The sequence below is a fragment of the Fundulus heteroclitus genome, unplaced genomic scaffold (genome assembly GCF_011125445.2).
Source record: "Fundulus heteroclitus isolate FHET01 unplaced genomic scaffold, MU-UCD_Fhet_4.1 scaffold_45, whole genome shotgun sequence".
Taxonomy (NCBI): domain Eukaryota; kingdom Metazoa; phylum Chordata; class Actinopteri; order Cyprinodontiformes; family Fundulidae; genus Fundulus; species Fundulus heteroclitus.
Genome location: NW_023396868.1, coordinates 359,604 through 378,535, shown reverse-complemented (window position 1 = coordinate 378,535; position 18,932 = coordinate 359,604). Strand labels below are relative to the sequence as shown.

The 18,932-nt window shown below is 46.2% G+C and overlaps 2 protein-coding genes across 2 annotated transcripts in view; one reads left to right on the top strand and one right to left on the bottom strand.

Annotated features, from left to right (window-relative positions):
- The window catches only part of LOC105921789 (receptor-type tyrosine-protein phosphatase S), a 368,492-nt gene that overhangs the window by 113,348 nt on the left and 236,212 nt on the right, over positions 1-18,932 (top strand).
- LOC118560571 lies at positions 6,369-16,040 on the bottom strand. The gene is made up of 2 exons (XM_036131705.1): positions 14,551-16,040; positions 6,369-7,856 (listed from the first exon to the last, which is right to left on the bottom strand). Exons 1-2 carry the CDS (start codon positions 15,636-15,638, stop codon positions 6,620-6,622), a joined length of 2,325 nt encoding a protein of 774 aa, XP_035987598.1. The 5' UTR covers positions 15,639-16,040; the 3' UTR covers positions 6,369-6,619.

Here is an 18,932-nt window from a genome sequence, read left to right as displayed (position 1 = left end):
CATTCTTGAGTTTTGGCACAAATGGTGGGTTTTTAGTTTCAGCAGACAGACATGCAACAATCTAATGACATAAAGCTAATACTTTCGTGACACGTCTGGAGATGACCACAGAGCCGTTTACTTTATCAGAACGTGTTATACTGAGTGATCAGTTTAGTTTTAACCGACATAGCAATCCCTTACGATCGTACTAACAAGTGTTACGTTTTCAATTTTAACCCATTAACTGAACGATAATGTAACGGCACTATTCCTATATTTCGCTAAGAGAAATAAAACATCTTGATTTTCATGCCGAATTGTCTGGAAATGAGGCGGAGTTTACTGCGTTCAGCAAGCTGAATGCGCGCTCCCGACGCAGGGGATACAAATCCTGGCGGGGATACCTAGTTTGGCACGACACCGTGCACATTTAACACCCCAGCCTTTTGCTCTTTGTTTATCAACAACGAGATATGTCGATTTTAAAAGCAGAACAATGTATTAGGAATTTAAAAAAATCAATTTAATTTTATTAGAATGTGATGTTTAAAAATATTTAGACTTCGCAAAGATGGAGGTTAAAAGTTTTATTGATTTCAAACACTCTCCTGATGCAGGGGATACAAATTCTGGCGGGGATAAGTCGTTTGGCTGTGCTATCCTAGCGCAGCAGGTCTTGGTGATATCACAGTAAAATGAGCAAAAGTCTGGGCTATTTCTGCCCTGTGATGGACTGCCGACCTGTCCAGGGTCTACCCCGCCTCTCACCCATTGACAGCTGGAGATCGGCACCGGTCCGAACCCAGCAGGGATAAACGTGTTAGAAAATGGATGATGGATGGTCTGGCTTATTTCTTTTTCCTTGCCATTAAGATCTTTGCCAACTGGCGCCAGAAAATGCTATTATTGGGCTTTCTTCGTCTGGAAACACCTTACACATTGAACGCACTCAGCTGACAATACACCGATCTGATTGGCTGAGCAACAAAAATCGAATCACGTGACCTCTCGGACAGGAGCGCAACAGTTCAGATTTTTTATCAGCAATACCTTATTAATGTGCAAGTGAAAACGTGGGATTATTGGTGTTTTGAGATCACTGCTATGTGTAGCAACATATCTAAGTGCAAGAAAGTTGCCGTCTGACAGTTCATATGAAACTTCTTAAGGAGACGTCCCACAGATTCTGGCCCACGGACTCGTTTTGAGGAAACTACGGTTGTAGCTCAGCGTCTGCCTTGCGGTGGTTGCGGAGAGGTGTCTGTTTTGTAGAATAAATCATCCGCCGATGAGTTATTGATCTGGAAAGCCGAATCTGAAACCACCGAAAAACATTTCAGATCCCAAATGTACAGCGTTCTAATTCTTCCAGTCTATTAGCAGCTTCCCGTAAGAGGTCGGCCACTGAACGTCTGCCTGCTGAGTTATTATTAAACAATGCTTCATGTCGGGGAAAAGCCATGTAGATTTGACCGACGCAGTAAAATGCTAACCAACCAATGGGAAGAAGTTGAGCCCTTAAGACACAGCCCTCCTCATTTGCATAATGAGGCAGAAATGCATACAGAAATGTAAAAAGGAGAGACAGAAATGTAAAAAGGACAGGCAGAAATGTAAAAAGGAGAGACAGAAATGTAAAAAGGACAGATAGAAATGTAAAAAGGACAGATAGAAATGTAAAAACGAGAAACAGAAATGTAAAAAGGAGCGACAGAAATGTAAAAAGGACAGATAGAAATGTAAAAACGAGAAACAGAAATGTAAAAACGAGAAACAGAAATGTAAAAAGGACAGATAGAAATGTAAAAACGAGAAACAGAAATGTAAAAACGAGAAACAGAAATGTAAAAAAGACAGATAGAAATGTAAAAACGAGAAACAGAAATGTAAAAAGGACACACAGAAATAAATAGCATCTGAGAAATAAATAGGGCAAAAAATACAAAGAAAGAATAAAACAGACAAAAATATTATAACATGCACATAAATAAATACTTAAAAAAATAAGTAATTAATAAATAAAGTGGCTAATTAAAGGAAATATATACATTTTGTCTCACTGTATAATTCATTTTCTATCTGCATTTATTTGTGCATTGTATTTTTGGTGGCACATAATTGTATGCATATTAAGTTATTGAGCATTTATTTATTTCTGTATTTATTTTTAAATATGGAAGACTTGGTCCTCCATACTCCAGGGCTCAACAAGAGTTCATCTAAAGATGTTTTAGAACTGATTGATGAACTTTAGTTTATATTTCAGAAAGTTAGTTATAAGTAGAGTTATGTGTTTTTTTGTTTTTTGGATACAATCCGGGTTAGCACCCGAACATCCCTTTCAGACAGCTTCCTCGTGCGTCCACAGTTAATCCTGTTGGATGTGGTTCGTCCACATTACCCTGGACACCGTGGCTCTTGATACATCACAAACAATTGCTGTCTTGGTCACAGATGCAAGGCAAGGCAAGGGAAATTTATTTATATAGCACAATTCAGTACATAGACAATACAAAGTGCTTTACATGATTAAAATATAGCAAAATAAACGCAAGTAGGAATAAAATGTAGATAGAAAATAGAATAAAAGCAAGTACAGATAGAATGTAGAAACACAGAAGAACATTAAAAACAGTAAAACAGTTTAACTAGAACAGTCAAAGGCAATTTTAAACAAATGTGTTTTTAATCTTGATTTAAATTAACTCAGGCTTTCCGCACTTTTACAGTTTTCTGGAAGTTTGTTCCAGATAAGTGGAGCATAGGAACTAAATGGTGCTTCTCCTTGTTTAGTTCTGGTTCTAGGTATGCAGAGTAGGCTGGAGCCAGAAGACCTGAGTGGTCTGGAAAGTTGATACACTGATAACAAGTCTGTAATGTATTTAGGTGCTAAGCCATTTAGGGATTTATAGACTAACAGAAGTATTTTAAAGTCTATTCTCTGAGATATAGGGAGCCAGTGTAAGGACTTTAGAACTGGGGTGATGTGCTCTACTTTCTTAGTCTTAGTGAGGACGCGGGCAGCAGCGTTCTGGATCAGCTGCAGCTGTCTGATCCACTTTTTAGGCAGACCTGTGAAAACACCGTTGCAGTAATCGATTCTACTAAATATAAACGCATGGATTAGTTTTTCCAGATCCTGCTGAGACATTAGTCCTTTAATCCTGGAAATATTCTTCAGGTGATAGAAAGCCGACCTTGTCACTGTCTGTAAATGCTTTTGGAGGTTCAGGTCTGAGTCCATCACTACAACCAGATTTCGGGCCTGATCAGTGGTTTCTAGCTGAAGCGACTGAAGCTGTGTGCTAACTTTTGATTTCTCCTCTATTGGTCCAAATAATATTACTTCAGTTTTGTTTTCATTCAATTGAAGAAAGTTTTGACACATCCAGCAAGATGTGCACCAACAATTTGTCCTCCTTTGAACTCACCCATGTCACCCATAATGTTGTGTGCATTGCAATCTTTTGAGCAAAACTGTGCTTTCACCCTGCTAATTGGACCTTCACACTCTGCTCTTATTGGTTCAATGTGCAATTAATGATGATTGGCCACCAGGCTGGTCCAATTTAGCCATGAAACCTCCCACACTAAAATGAGAGGTGTTTCAGTTTCATTGTCCAACCCCTTTATATATTGTATTTCACTTACTGATTTGAGTTACTGAAATAATTGTCTATACTTTTATTTATTAAGATTTAATTCTAGTGTTTATGTAAGGCAGAGGTTACAAATGTAAATGTTTCAACCTTTTGTTTGGACCGTTTTTGCCTTTTCTTCTTTCTATTAAAAACGGCTCTAAGAGAAGAGGTGGAAACGACGCCCCCAAAATGACGCTTGTGGCCAAAAAGTGTATTATGTCAGTAGTGGTTTAGGACTACCGTAGCAAATGAATGGGAAACGTTGACCGTCGGCTGTCGGCAATTAGCTCATTAGCTGCGTCTCAGATCGAAATACGCAGTTTGCAGCTCTGCAGACGCAGAGTTTTCCCGGTCGGCAGGTTTTGATGAAGACAAATCCTTTTCACTCAGAAGGTTTGATTTAAAATCCCCAAGCGATGAGAGCCTACGACCAAGGAACTCGGAAGCTTTGCCTTTGACGGTCACGCCCACCACCAGGCGGGCGCCTTCTTCAACTTCTTCAGAAGTTGAACGATTCTAGTTAAACTGTTTTACTGTTTTTAATGTTCTTCTTTGTTTCTTCATTCTATCTCTACTTGCTTTTATTCTATTTTGTAGCTACATTTTATTCCTACTTGCGTTTATTTTGCTATATTTTAATCATGTAAAGCACTTTGTATTGTCTCTGTACTGAATTGTGCTACATAAATAAAATTCCCTTGCCTTGCCTTGCATCTGTGACCAAGACAGCAAGTGTTTGTGATGTATCAAGAGCCACGGTGTCCAGGATAATGTCTGCATATGACCAAGAAGGATGAACCACATCCAACATGATTAACTGTGGACCCACAAGGAAGCTGTCTGAAAGGGATGTTCGGGTGCTAACCCGGATTGTATCCAAAAAACATAAAACCACATAACTCTACTTATAACTAACTTTCTGAAATATAAACTAAAGGTCACCAATCAGTTCTAAAACATCTTTAGATGAACTCTTGTTGAGCCCTGGAGTATGGAGGACCAAGTCTTCCATATTTAAAAATAAATACAGAAATAACTAAATAATTTTATGTTTTCTTAAAACTTCGAACCACATCCAACAGGATTAACTGTGGATGCACGAGGAAGCTGTCTGAAAGGGATGTTCGGGTGCTAACCCGGATTGTATCCAAAAAACCTAAAACCACATAACTCTACTTATAACTAACTTTCTGAAATATAAACTAAAGGTCACCAATCAGTTCTAAAACATCTTTAGATGAACTCTTGTTGAGCCCTGGAGTATGGAGGACCAAGTCTTCCATATTTAAAAATAAATACAGAAATAACTAAATAATTTAATGTTTTCTTAAAACTTCTGAATACAAAATAAATTAAATAAATTAAACAAATTCATTTATCATCATTCATTTATATCAATTGTTCAAGTTATTTAATTGTTACTTGTAAAAAAAAAATAAAATAAAAAAAAAGATATGAGGGCCCCCCCCCCCCCCCCCCCCCCCCATTACACCAGAGGGCCCCTTAGTACGCCTATGGCTTTGACCGGCCCTGGCTGGCTCTCTGCTGCATGGAAAAATCCCAACAACTACACCTCAATTTGGGGAGGGTTTGGGGTTGTTGCCGGTCTGAGGTGATTTGCAAAAAATCTATAAATCATACACCAATGAGGGCTACATTTTCTGAATCCAGACAAAAAGACCTACGTTTTGATGTATAATTTGTCTACGTAGAGTGAAAATTGAGCGAGTAGGCTGAAGTTGTTCGTTCTTTTTCGCATAAGTTTCACTTTGGGGTTGTTGCCGGTCTGAGGTGATTTGCAAGAAATCTAAAAGACCTATACCAATGAGGGTTACATTTCCTGAATCCAGACAGAAATACCTACGTGTTGATGTATAATTTGTGCACGTAGAGTGAAAATTGAGCGAGTAGTTTGGTGTTTTTTGGAGAATTTTGTAACCATGTGTTACAGGTCCCAAATATGGGACTGAAATAACAAATTTAAATATCCTGAAAGACAGGTGAAATGAAAGGAGATTTAGACACAGCAGCTTTCCATGTTTTCTCCCAAATTTGATCTGAGTTATTTATTCAGAATAAACCACAAAACACCTGTGCATCAACTGTCTCGCTCAAGCTCCAGTGTGGTGCACAACACACAAAGCACACAATACACAAATATACAATAGTAAATAGCAATGCATACATAACAATTCATACAAAACCACTTCTAACAAGCAGAGTGTCGGAGCTCAACATGCTATGTTACCTGAAAATTAACCAAGAGACGGCAGTTAACCGACTGCAGTACCGTTATTCCAGTTAAACCGTTATTTCAGTTAAACCGTTATTCTACTGGCTAACGGTTTACAGTAGCCTACCTCAGCTAACTGCCTCGATCAACGGCAAACTTTCTATTTATACTCTTATTGTTGGATTATAAACAACACTACAATCAGTTATCAAACAGACATGTAAAGATGGACAGTTTACCCATTACTGACCTGAAAGACAGGTGAAATGAAAGGAGATTTAGACACAGCAGCTTTCCATGTTTTCTCCCAAATTGGATCTGAGAGCGAGCGGAGGTCCGTTCCCATAGCAACCGGAACGCAACTGCTTGTGCCATTCCTTAAAGCGACAGTGTAAATATATATATATATATATATATATATATATATATATATATATATATATATATATATATATAATGTACATAGAGATCATATTCATTTACTAATAAACATATGACCAATGTGGTCACCTGTTTTGGGTGCGCCACATGCTCCCCAACTTCAAAAGTGGCTCCTGACACTTGCTACTATCAGCAACTAAACCTAAGAATCACTAGTGAGAATCTCTGTGTGACTAAAGGTAAGTATGTGTGTGTTTGAGCATGTGTGTGTGCGCGTGCGTGTATGTATGTGTATCTGTCTGTTGCTCAACCCTGCAGGCCAGTCCCAGGTAAGTATGTAGGTGTGTGTGTGCATGTGTGTGAGTGTATGTATGCGGGCCAATCAGTACACCAGACACATATAAGGTATACTATGAATGGGAATAAGGTATGGAAGTGGTGTCTGGAAGTAACTGGGGTATGTATGCACTCCCCATGGTGGCATTGACGGCGTCCCATAGGCCCCTACTGTATTGCAACTGGCTGGGGGTTGGGAAGAGGGCTGTCCTAAGGAGCTGTACGTGAACATCTGGGCAGGCCTCCTTTCACGTGTTGACCTCCGCATCTGTAGTGGGCTGGACTGTTCATTGTTGGACTGTTCACTGACTGCTTCAGGGGTTACTGGCCTCTCCTGCATGGCATCTTCCTGTCCATCTACTGCAGGCATTGGATTGACGGGTAGGTATTCCTCTTGGAGTGCTCTATGTTCACTTTGTCTGCTTTCTACTACAGGCATGCTCTCTCTCCTTGGAAGTACACTGTCAGTCCACTGGTCTTCCCTTTCAGGCAGGATTTGCTCAGGTACATTGAGTCTCTGAGGGGAGATTACTGGACTGTAGGTCCTCTGGAATTCTTCCTGGAGAGGCTGGGTTTGGTTGTTCTCAGACTCCATTCTTGATGGTATCCTCAACCAGTATCGAGGCTCATCCTCATTGTCGGAGGAGTCACTACTCGGGCGCCACTCACTCTGTCTCTCTGTGTGGCGTGAAGAGCTGTTTCTTGCTCTCTGTCGTGGCTGGTCTGTTGATAGAGCAGGTAGGTGTCTCGGTGAGCCTCCTTCTCTGACAGGTGATCTCTGTGATGACTGGGGTAAATCCACAGGTAAGTCGTTGACCAAGTGAAGCAGGTTGCGGTGTAAAGTTCGTACTCGACCTCCACCTGTTTCTGGAGACACTTTATACACCGGCCCATCTGCGATCCTCTCCCTCACAACATGAACTGTGTCTTCCCAGTACGGCTTTAGTTTTCCAGGGCCCCCTCTTTCCCTCATGTTCCGCACCAAGACGCGGTCACCCTGCTCAAGGACAACACCCTTCAAATGTTGGTCGTAGTATCTCTTTCCCCGAGAGCTGGATTGTTGACTGTTCTCTGAGGCGAGTCTGTATGCTTCCTGCATCCGAGAGGCCCATTTCTCTGCATAGCCTCTTGGAGAAGTTGCTTCTTCTTCAGACAGCAAGCCAAAGATCATATCCACAGGCAGACGTGGGTGACGGCCATACATCAGGTAAAAGGGTGAAAATCCAGTTGCCTCGTGCCGGGTACAGTTATAAGCGTGGAGGATTTGGGGTAGGTGTTCTCTCCATCTTTCCTTTTCTTTTTTTTTTTTTCTTTTTTTTTCTTCCAGTGTCCTGTCTAGCACTATGGCAATAGGAATTGATATCTCAATGCCAGATGGAGCTCGACAGATTTTGCTTTTACAAGTGGAGCAAACAGCTTTCGCCATAGTGCTCCACTTGATTTATGCTTGTAAATAGCTTTATTATGATTCCTGCAAGGAGAATTTCAAATTATATGGACATGACAATGGGAGAGTAAAGGAAGAACAAAAAGTGAAAGAAAAGAAAAAAAAAGAGTAGAGGTGAAAGAAAGAGGAGATAAAAGGAAGAGAATGATAAAACGTCCTCTGTCTGCTCCATCACCTGGAAAGAGACACAAAAAGAACAGCACAACCGACAGACATAAAGCAACAGATACACTCGAATAACACCTAGATGCCATTGCTAAATCATATATATTATTATGTAAGCTGACATGTGTAATGTGATATTTGAATAAAGAAAGTGACACAACATAAATAAATAAATAAATAAATTATAAGATTACTGTATATAAGTGAACACTTAATACCTGGGACCCAGCACCTGTGGGAGATGTGAAAGTGCACTAGTTTAGGTGAAGATTATCCAGAAATAGCTTGATAGTGATTGTGGAGAACCAAAGACCCACCTTCCCCGAGCACAGAGGCAGGCGTCAGGGGACCCGTAACCCCGGACTCCCAAAGGGGTCCCTAAAGCAGGTCGCCCAGGAGGGGCCGACACAGGATATCTGCAACCCCCCTCCCAAGGAAGGAGCAGAGACGACCCCGAGGAAATCCCCCAGCCACCGCAATGCCGACGCCCTCAAGAGCCGCGGAGACGAGCCCGTGGGCTCCGCCGGCAGCCAGCCCCGCTGAAGTGGTCCCGGCCATGGGCCCTGAGGGCCAGAGGCCCCAGGGGCGCCCCGCCCCCGCGACGAGGGCCCCGGCCGCCCCCCGGGGGGCCAGGCCCCGCGAAGAGGCCGCCAGGAGTGGGCCGGCGCACGCCCGGGAACCCGCCCCAAACCCGAAGCCAACCAATCCGCCAGGGGGCCAAGGCGCCCGCCAACGAAGTGGAGGAGGGCAGGACGTGGGGGGATGGGCTCCGCACCTATCGGAGACTTGAGATGTTCTTGGGAGAGGGAGCGGACCACACCCATACCTGGAAAAAAAAAAAAAAAAAAAAAAAAAAAAAACTCATTCACCCCATCCCTCCCTTGTGCCCCACTCGCCACACACAGAAAAAAAAAAAAAAAAAAAAAAAAAAAAAGACGCTGTACACACATTCCCACATAACACTCACATCCAACACTGACCAAAGGGGGGGGGGGTCACCCCAAATCGACTATACGACTGCTTGTGCCCGACCCCCGGCCCCGGCCCCCGACCAGACGCCCCCCGGACCGGGCCCCCCCAAGAGGGCGGGCCAACACGACCCGCACAAGCCACCCGGCCAGAGCCCCCCCCTCCCCCTAAATACCTAATAAACCCCCTCCCTCCCCCCACCTTACCCTTGCCATCCCTGCCCCCGCCCCCTGGGGGGAGCGGAGGCATCAGCCCCAGACCTGGCAGGCCGCTGACTGCACACCGCAGCCCCCCGCCAAGACCCCGGACACAGTGTCCCGCACCTCCTCCAGGCCCCAGACTCCTTGCCTCCATCGGAGAACGGGGGTGTGCAGAAGACCCCGACCCTCCCTACGCCTGCTCAAATGTTGTGTTGTTGCATGTTGTTCTCAAGTGCGTTTAAAAACTGGGAGCGCCGAAGGGGATGCACGGCACAGCCCACCCCCCTTTCGGAAGGTAGCTGTTGCCAGCGCACCCCTTCCGTGTGACTGCCCAGAACCCTCAATGTCTAAGTGGGAGAGGAGGTGAAGGGAGCCGTCCGAGGTGAGGCCCACACAACATAAGCCCCCCCCCAGACGTCTTCCCCCCACCCCCCCCCCCCCTACCATGGCCTATATGAGTGTGCGATGTGAAAAATGTTTGAAGTGAAAGTGTCTAAGATGCATGATAAAATTGGGGAGAGGGGCGTCACCAGAAAGTGGCAACCTCCAGTAACGCCCCCTCCCTCATGACCTGCATGTGTGGCGGCATGATGGAGCAGGCAGAGGGAGGAGTCCGGGGATGGGGAGCAAATGACTGGGAAGCCAACCCAGGGAGCCAGCTCCCCTACTGACTCCAATAGGCACCCCCGCTCCCCGAAAGCCCCACCTAGAGAAGGGGGCCTCGCCAGCGGCACCACCGTAGCCCGGGGGCCAGGGAGAGGCCGCAGGGCCTGCCAGCCAACCACCCACCAGGACCAACACCTCAGCCCACCCACCAAGCCTACTTTAACTAAATAAAGAAATAAATAAATAAATAAGTAATAATAATAATAATAATAGTAATAATAATAATAATAATAATAATAGAAAGAGGGGGGGACCCTGGCCAGCCGGCCCGCACGAGCCACCCCAACCCCACCCCCCAGGTGAAACCCGCACCGGAAGACGACACGGACCAGGACCGGGACAGGGGGCCGGACACAAGCCCACCAGAACGTCAACCCCCCCAACCCCCCCCCCCCCCCCCACCCGTGGATTTAATCCCTCCCCAACACTAACGTTCAAACAACTCACCATACATTCGACAGTAGACATCCAGGCTGGGTAGATCCCTACTCCCCCTCCTTTCCCCCTCCCCCCACTGGCAGAGTGCCTTTCCAATAAAGGAGAAGAGCATCTGCCCAGAGGTGTTAATGACCATGCCCCCCTACCAGCTCAACGGGCCCCGAGGCCCCCCAGCGCATCAGAGGCCCCGTGCAGGGGCGGACACCCCGGCGCGCGCCGGCCCACACCAAAAGCGGCACACCCCCCGGAACCGGAACCCCCGAGGCCCCGCCGGGGCCCGCGCCCGAGGGCGTCGCGCCCCAGGGACCCCAGACCCCCAGACCCACCCCGGCCCCACCCAGCGGCAGCACAGCTACCAGGTCAGTAACCCACGTCCGTCAACACGCAGCTCCCAAAGAGCGCCGCAAGCGTCTGCTGCTGGCGGCGTGATGGAGCAGGCAGAGGGAGGAGTCCGGGGATGGGGAGCAAATGACTGGGAAGCCAACCCAGGGAGCCAGCTCCCCTACTGACTCCAATAGGCACCCCCGCTCCCCGAAAGCCCCACCTAGAGAAGGGGGCCAGCGGCAGCACAGCTACCAGGTCAGTAACCCACGTCCGTCAACACGCAGCTCCCAAAGAGCGCCGCAAGCGGCTGCTGCTGGCTGCGTGATGGAGCAGTTAGAGGGAGGAGTCCGGGGATGGGGAGCAAATGACTGGGAAGCCAACCCAGGGAGCCAGCTCCCCTACTGACTCCAATAGGCACCCCCGCTCCCCGAAAGCCCCACCTAGAGAAGGGGGCCTCGCCAGCGGCACCACCGTAGCCCGGGGGCCAGGGAGAGGCCGCAGGGCCCGCCAGCCAACCACCCACCAGGACCAACACCTCAGCCCACCCACCAAGCCTACTTAAACTAAATAAATAAATAAATAAATAAATAGAGTGCCTTTCCAATAAAGGAGAAGAGCATCTGCCCAGAGGTGTTAATGACCATGCCCCCCTACCAGCTCAACGGGCCCCGAGGCCCCCCAGCGCATCAGAGGCCCCGTGCAGGGGCGGACACCCCGGCGTGCGCCGGCCCACACCAAAAGCGGCACACCCCCCGGAACCGGAACCCCCGAGGCCCCGCCGGGGCCCGCGCCCGAGGGCGGCGCGCCCCAGGGACCCCAGACCCCCAGACCCACCCCGGCCCCACCCAGCGGCAGCACAGCTACCAGGTCAGTAACCCACGTCCGTCAACACGCAGCTCCCAAAGAGCGCCGCAAGCGGCTGCTGTAGGCCACCCGTAGGCCTCCCAAACTCCTCCCAGATGGGGGCAACAGACCCCGGAGCCGGATCCACCAGGCGCCCTACTCCAAGTGCCCCCAGGGCCCCAGGAACCCCTCCATCCAGCCACTGCGCCCTGCAGGAAGCAACCCACCGCCCCCTATTCCACTAAGTGATGGTGTTGATCAGAGGAGCCCAAAGAGACCAATCAGATGTGGAAGCAGATGCTGTCTCTAGATTAATATGATCCAACAAAAGATCTCTATACTGATTGATACTAAGATTTTGTTTACTTTTCCAATTCATGAGGATAGTTTTCTTTGCGATGCATAAAGCAGTAAAAACCATGTAAACTATGGGGATGAAACTGATGGGGATGGTGTAATTTTACAGCTCAAGCACCTTGATAAGTCCTTACATATCTGTGTCCAGAACCTCTGGACTGGTGTGCATAACCATAACGCATGAAAATAATTATCAGGATGATTGCCTATGCAGTGTGGGCAGATATTAGATTGTGCCAGACCCATCTTGAATAATCTTTGTCCTGTGTAATGTACTCTGTGAAGGATTTTGTATTGTATTAGTTGTAAGTTGGTGTTTCTAGTCAATTTGAAAGTTCTTAGACATGTCTGAGCCCAGAAATTTTGTTCAAAGGTGCCTGATAAATCTTTTTCCCACTTCATTATAGGAAGAGATATCGAATCATCTATTTTAGTCAGTGTCCTGTATGATTTAGACAGTAGTTTGGGGGGGGGGGTTAAATCTAAGAACTCTATTATATTAGTTGGGACTTGTAAACCACCATTAATATGCTTATATTTATTTTTAATTATAGATTTAAGTTGTTCATATTCCAAGAATTTATCTTTACTAATGCCATATTGCATATTTAGTTTAGCAAAATTGATCAACTCGGTTCCGTCAAGTAGATGTTCCAGATATTTAATACCTTTATTCTTCCAGTATGTAAAGTTTATCATTTTATTATTTTGTAGGATATCAGGGTTATTCCAGATAGGTGTACGACTGCATGGGATAAGGGATGACTTTGTCATTTTGAGGAACTCCCACCATGCTGTCAGAGTAGAACTAATATTGATATATTTGAAGCATGTATGCCGTTTTATATTTGAGCTTATAAACGGCAGATCTGAAATCATGATATTATTGCACATTTCCTGTTCTATATCTAACCAAGGCTCATCTAAAAGACTATTTTTTATCCATTTAGAGATGTATTGTAGCCTATTTGCTAAGTAATAGTTATGGAAGTTAGGCAGATCTAATCCTCCCCTGTCTTTAGTCTTCTGTATTGTCTTTAAGCTAATACGTGGGGGTTTATCTTTCCAAAGAAATCTAGAAATGGCAGAGTCTAGAGATTTAAACCAGTCAGATGATGGTTTATTGGGGACCATTGAAAATAAATAATTAATTCTAGGTAGGACCATCATTTTTATTGAAGCTACCCTACCCATAAGTGTGATTGGAAGCGATTTCCATCTTTCAAGGTCCTCTTCTATCCTGTTTAAAAGTGGGGCATGGTTAAGTTTAAGTAAATCTGTTAATTTATTCGACACAGTAATACCTAAATATTTAATATTTCCTGATTGCATTTGTAAATTTAGGGAGTTTTCGAGAGAGCAATTAATTGACAGTACCGTAGATTTAGACCAGTTTAACGAGTAATCTGATACTTTGGAGAAAGATTCTAGTATTCTAATTACTTGTAAAAGAGAATTATTTGAATGCTGGAGATAAAGTAATACATCATCCGCGTACAGACTAATCTTGTGCTCTATTTTCATGCATTTTATACCTTTTACAGCTTTTGTTTGTCTGATTGTTGCTGCTAGAGGTTCTATAAAGATTGCAAAAAGTGATGGAGAAAGAGGGCATCCTTGCCTGGTTCCCCTCTGTAGACAAAAACTGGAAGATATTTGATTATTTGTCCTGACACAGGCTGTTGGAGAATTGTATAGAATTTTTAACCAGTTTATAAATAAATCGCCAAAACCGAATTTATGAAGAGTAGCGAATAAAAATTTCCAATTTACTCTATCAAATGCTTTTTCTGCGTCTAAAGACAATATATTGGTTTTAATGTTTTTACTGTAGGAATAATCAATTAAATTAAGTAATCGGCGTGTATTTGTGGATGACTGCCTTCCTCTGATGAAACCAGTTTGATCTGGATGTATTATGAGAGGAGTTACTTTGTCTAATCTTTTTGCTAAAGCTTTACAGATTATCTTAATATCCACATTAATTAAGGATATGGGACGATAACTAGTGGGCAACACGGGATCTTTGTCTGGCTTGAGCAGAAGGCTGATGGTGGCAGAGTTCATATTAGCTGGAAATCTACCTTTTTCCTGTATTTCCTGCAACATTCTGTGGAACGTTGGGGCTAGAATATTCCAGAACTCTTTATAAAACTCAGTGGGGAATCCATCTGGACCTGGAGCCTTTTTATTAGGCATGCTTTTAAGAGCTTCCTGGGTTTCAGCTGTTGTCAGCGGGGAATCCAGTGTCATTCTTTGGTTATCTGATAATTTAAGGAGTGTAATTTTATCCAGAAATTGCTTAATATCCTTCTCTGATGGATTTATCTGTGGTGTGTATAAAGATTTGTAGAAATCGCGGAAGGTATTATTTATACACTCTGGTTCACTTACTGTATTACCAGTTGAATCTGTAACTGCAAATATAGTAGTTTTCTCCTTATTTATTTTAAGCTGATTAGCTAGAAAGCTTCCTGACTTATTGCCATGTTCAAAATTTTCTATTCGGAGTCTTTGTATTAGAAATCTATTTTGCTTTTCAATATAGTGGTTTAGTTCTAATTTTACCATCTTTCCTTTTCCTTCTCCTCCAGGGTCCTGAGCATCTGAAGCAGTGTGCGGTTAAATCTTTCTGCAGGATTTCCTTGGGGGTGGTAGGGAGTGGTCCTTGAGTGACCCACTCCACTCAACTGTTGCAGGGTCTTGAAAAGGTCATTCTCAAATTCCCTCCCTTGGTCATGATGTAGTTTCCATGGGTAGCCGAACCGTGGAATGAAATCATCGAAAAGTTTCTCTGCAGCTGCCTTCCCGGACTTGTTTCTGGTGGCATAGGCTTGGGCAAATCTGGTAAAGTGGTCTACAACAACCAGGATATACTCAAAGCCTCCCTTGCTAGGTTCTAGATGCAGGTAATCATTGGACACAAGTTCTAGGGGTGAGCTGGTGGTAATGCTCCCCATTGGTGCTCTGATGTGGGAGACCGGTTTCTTCTGCTTGATACAGGGACACTTCCTTGTCACATAAGCTTCAACATCCTGTTTCATGTAGGGCCAGTAAAACCGGTCTCTAGCGAGGTCCAGGACTCTTTCCATACCCATATGACCCATGTCGTCATGGAGGTGTTTAAGGACCAAGGATCGGTACTGAGATGGCAGGACAAGTTGACTTCTCTGACTGGTTTCCCTGTACAGCAGACCATCCTTCAGCTGTAGTCTCCCCCACTCATGCAGTAGTTTCCTGGCCAGGCCACTTACTCCTCTTCTCATGTCACTCGTCAGTATGTTGGTGTTCTCTTTCAGTCTGATGACTTGACTGATCACAGGATCATCTTGCTGAGATTTCATGAGTTCGGCATGGCTTATGGCAGGGAGCAATTCTGGTGACTGAGATGCTGGGCGTTGTGAGAGGTTCAGAACAGCCACATAAGCAACGTCTTGTTGCTTTGCTGCCCTACTGCCCTCCCACATTGCCAGAATGGTGTCTCTTGACAGCTCTTCTGTGCAGGAGTCGACATAGCTGTTGATGTTCACAGGCAACCTTGACAGTGTGTCTGCATCCACGTTTGCTTTTCCCGGTCGGTATCTCACTTCGAACCTAAAGTCAGCGAGCTCACCCACCCAACGGTGACCAACAGCATTCAGCTTAGCAGTGCTCATCACGTATGTCAATGGGTTGTTATCCGTGTACACAGTGAAGTGGGGTGCATAGAAGAGGTAGTCCCTGAATTTTTCACATATTGCCCACTTCAGTGCCAGAAATTCAAGCTTGCCTGAGTGAAGGTGGTAATTGCGCTCAGCAGGCGTGAGTGTTCTGGACCCATAGGCGATTACTCTGAGTTTCCCTCCCTGCCGTTGGTACAGCACAGCACCAAGTCCTTTTTCTGACGCATCTGTGTGTAAGACAAAAGGGAGGTTAAAGTCAGGATAGGCAAGTACTGGTGGGTTAGAGAGGACATGGATGAGCTGGTCCAAGGCCCTTTGATGTTCCTCCCTCCACTGGACAGGAGTCCTGGATGACAGCTGTGCTCCTTTTCCCTTGTTTGTTCTGGGTGGAGGCGTACCAGTGGCAGGGGGTTTTACTTGCAAGAGTTCATACATTGGCTTGGCAATTCTTGAGAAGTCTTGGATATATGTCCGGTAATAGCTGAGGAACCCTAGCAGCTTACGGACTTCTCCCACGGTGGTCGGGGTCTTGGTCCTCAACGCCTGGATGGCTTCCAGATCCTTGGGGTCAAGTCTTACTCCCTCAGCAGACACCAGCCTTCCCACATAGCGAACTTCCTTCTTGAAAAGCTCGCACTTTGTTGGTCTGAGCTTCACACCGTGGAGCTGGAGGGCCTTCAAAACATGTCTCAGCGCCTCCACATGAGCTCCAAACGTCTTGGCATAGCAGAGGACATCATCTAAGTAGGGGATGCAGCATTCGTCCCGCAAGGAGCTGAGCATCTCCTCCATACTCCTCTGGAATGCTGCTGGGGCATTGGAAAGGCCAAAAGGGATACGTACCCACTCATACAAGCCCCATGGGGTGATGAATGCAGTCATGTGCCGTGACCCCTCTGCAATGAAACCTTGATGGTAGGCTTTTCCTTGATCTAGGATTGAGAACCAGCTGTACCCACCCAGCCTGTAGATAAGATCTTGGATACGGGGCAGGGGGTGTCTGTCTGGAACGGTCTTTTGGTTTAGCAGTCGATAATCAATGCAAAGCCTCAAGGTTCCATCCTTCTTGCGGACACAAACAACAGGAGCGGCATAAGGGGATTTTGATTTTACGATCCACTGCTTAGCCAGCAAGTCCTGGATATACTCCTTGACTTCTTTGTAGAGGGGTTTGGGGACAGCCGCATAGGATCGCTGCACTGGGATGTCATCTTTCAGTGTTAAGCTCATCTGGAGACTTGGGACACACCCAATGTCATTGTCATCCTGTGCAAAGGCGCTGGACTCCTCATAAATTATTCTTCTCACTGTTGCTTGTTGTTCATCTGTTAGATGGCTTATATCAACAGGAGGGTGCCACAGCTGGGACATAGGCTCTGCTCGGTCTTTGTCATACTCCCCAACAGGAACAAGCTCAGGTGAGTTGACACTGTTTACCTCGAAGCTGTGCCTCTGGTCTGTCTCTACCACCTTGTCAATTGACTGGATACTGCCTAGTATTGTAAAGTGGTTGAGTGAGATGCTGTGCTGAGTATGGTTGAATACAGGGATCTCAACAAAAGGCCGTCTGGTGTGGTGGACCTCAACCAGGCCATCACCCAGGTCTAGCTGTTCCAGTCTTGGGTCTTCCTGGCTGACCTCAAACAGCACCACTGGTGAGATGAACTCAACAGGCACCTTGCATCTGATGTGAGCAGCTCGGCCAGGGTGGATGACAAAATCCCGCCGGCCAACTCTCACCAATGCTTGGTCCTGGGTGTGTTCCTGGGTCTGCACAAAGTTCACAATGGCCTCAGCTGTATCCCCTTCAATCTGCATGGCCTTCTGCAGCAATTGAGCAACGATAGTGACCACTTCAACTCCGCCCTCCCGTCCTTGGATTAGCTCCTGGATCACATTAAAGCCTACGATGGGTCTTGTGAGGCTCACACGGCTGACCAGAAAGGGTACTCGGATGGAGAGCCTTGGATCTTCATTTCCAGGCAAGTTAAAGGTAAGTTCAACCCATCCATCATATGGTATTGGCTCACCATTAGCAGCTGTAAGGTCAAGGTCCCTATCACCCATAAGCTCACTGAGAGGGTGCAGTTGTTGTTGAGGTAAGTGTTTTTCTTTCCATGCATGGCTGATGATGCTGACCTGAGCGCCCGAGTCAAGAAGTACAGTCACGGCATGTCCACTGAGATTGCATTTCAATGTGCATTTCTCCCCGATAAGCTTGGCCACTCGCTCTGCTGATGACTTTGCACCAGTCAGTGGCTGGGGGGGGGGATGGCACGGCTGTAATTAACCCGTGCTGGACCTGGCATATCAGCACCTTGATGGGACTGAACGTTATAGCCGATCACAGGTAGTCCCCTTGCCGTGACCGGGGTGCATTTCCCGACGGTTTGGTCCTCTTCAGGCATCCCACAGCACGGTGTCCGTTTTCCCCACAAGCGAAGCAGTGGTTGCAGTCAGGACGGCTATTAGCGACACAACTGGGGCAGCCACGGGGTCTTTCTGTCCTCAGTGGTCTACTCTGCCTATTGGGGCAGCCACAGTTACACTGTGGCTGAAGCTCGGAGGTTGCTGGCTTCACTGCTGAGGCACTGGACTGAAGGGTGCTCACTACCTGGGTCAGGGCCTGTACTTGAGCACTCAACTCATGAATCTGCTCGTCCTTGTGGTCAGTGGTACACTTCCCTGCACTCTCGTCCCTGCTGCTGGCTTCAGTACTTTGAGCATGAGCGGTTCTTGGATGGGTGCTGCGCCCCAAGCGTCGCTTTCTCTCACTCTCCTCACTTGTTGTTTTAGTGACCTGCCTCAAGATTGTCTCATCAGTGACTACAGGGTCGGAGAGGAGGAGTTTTAACTCACGACGGACGTAGTCATGCTTTTCGCTTAAGCCCTGATAGATGGTGTGGAGGAACACATTCTGTGCTGTTAGTGCCTCGTACTTGATGTCTGCTCCCGCCCACTTGGATGTGAATATCACTCTCTGTTTCAGCCCCATCATCCTGTACAGGAACTGCTGCGGTGTTTCATGCTCGTGCTGCTTGGCTGTCATGAGTTCCTGGAAGAGCTCAGTGCTGCTTTTCTCTCCTAGGTGTGACTGAAGGAAGCTCTTAAGTTCACCTACCGTCAGGTCCTCTTTACTAGCAAGCATGTCTTTGAAGTTGCCAGGCTTTATGACACGTAGCACAGCGCGGGTGATCTCACCTTCAGTGTGATTTTCTCTGAGGCCTTCATCAATCTGCCTAGTGATGTTGTTGTAACTGATCTCTGAAGTGTTATCGCCGATTTGCC

Bases quoted from the DNA above. Each gene is read 5' to 3' on its own strand.
- LOC118560571 (XM_036131705.1), bottom strand. From the start codon at position 15,638: ATGAGCACTGCTAAGCTGAATGCTGTTGGTCACCGTTGGGTGGGTGAG. The intron at 7,857-14,550 runs GTAAAATTAGAA...AAAGGAAAGATG, and splicing joins GAGAAGGAAAAGGAAAGATG to GAGAGAACACCTACCCCAAA.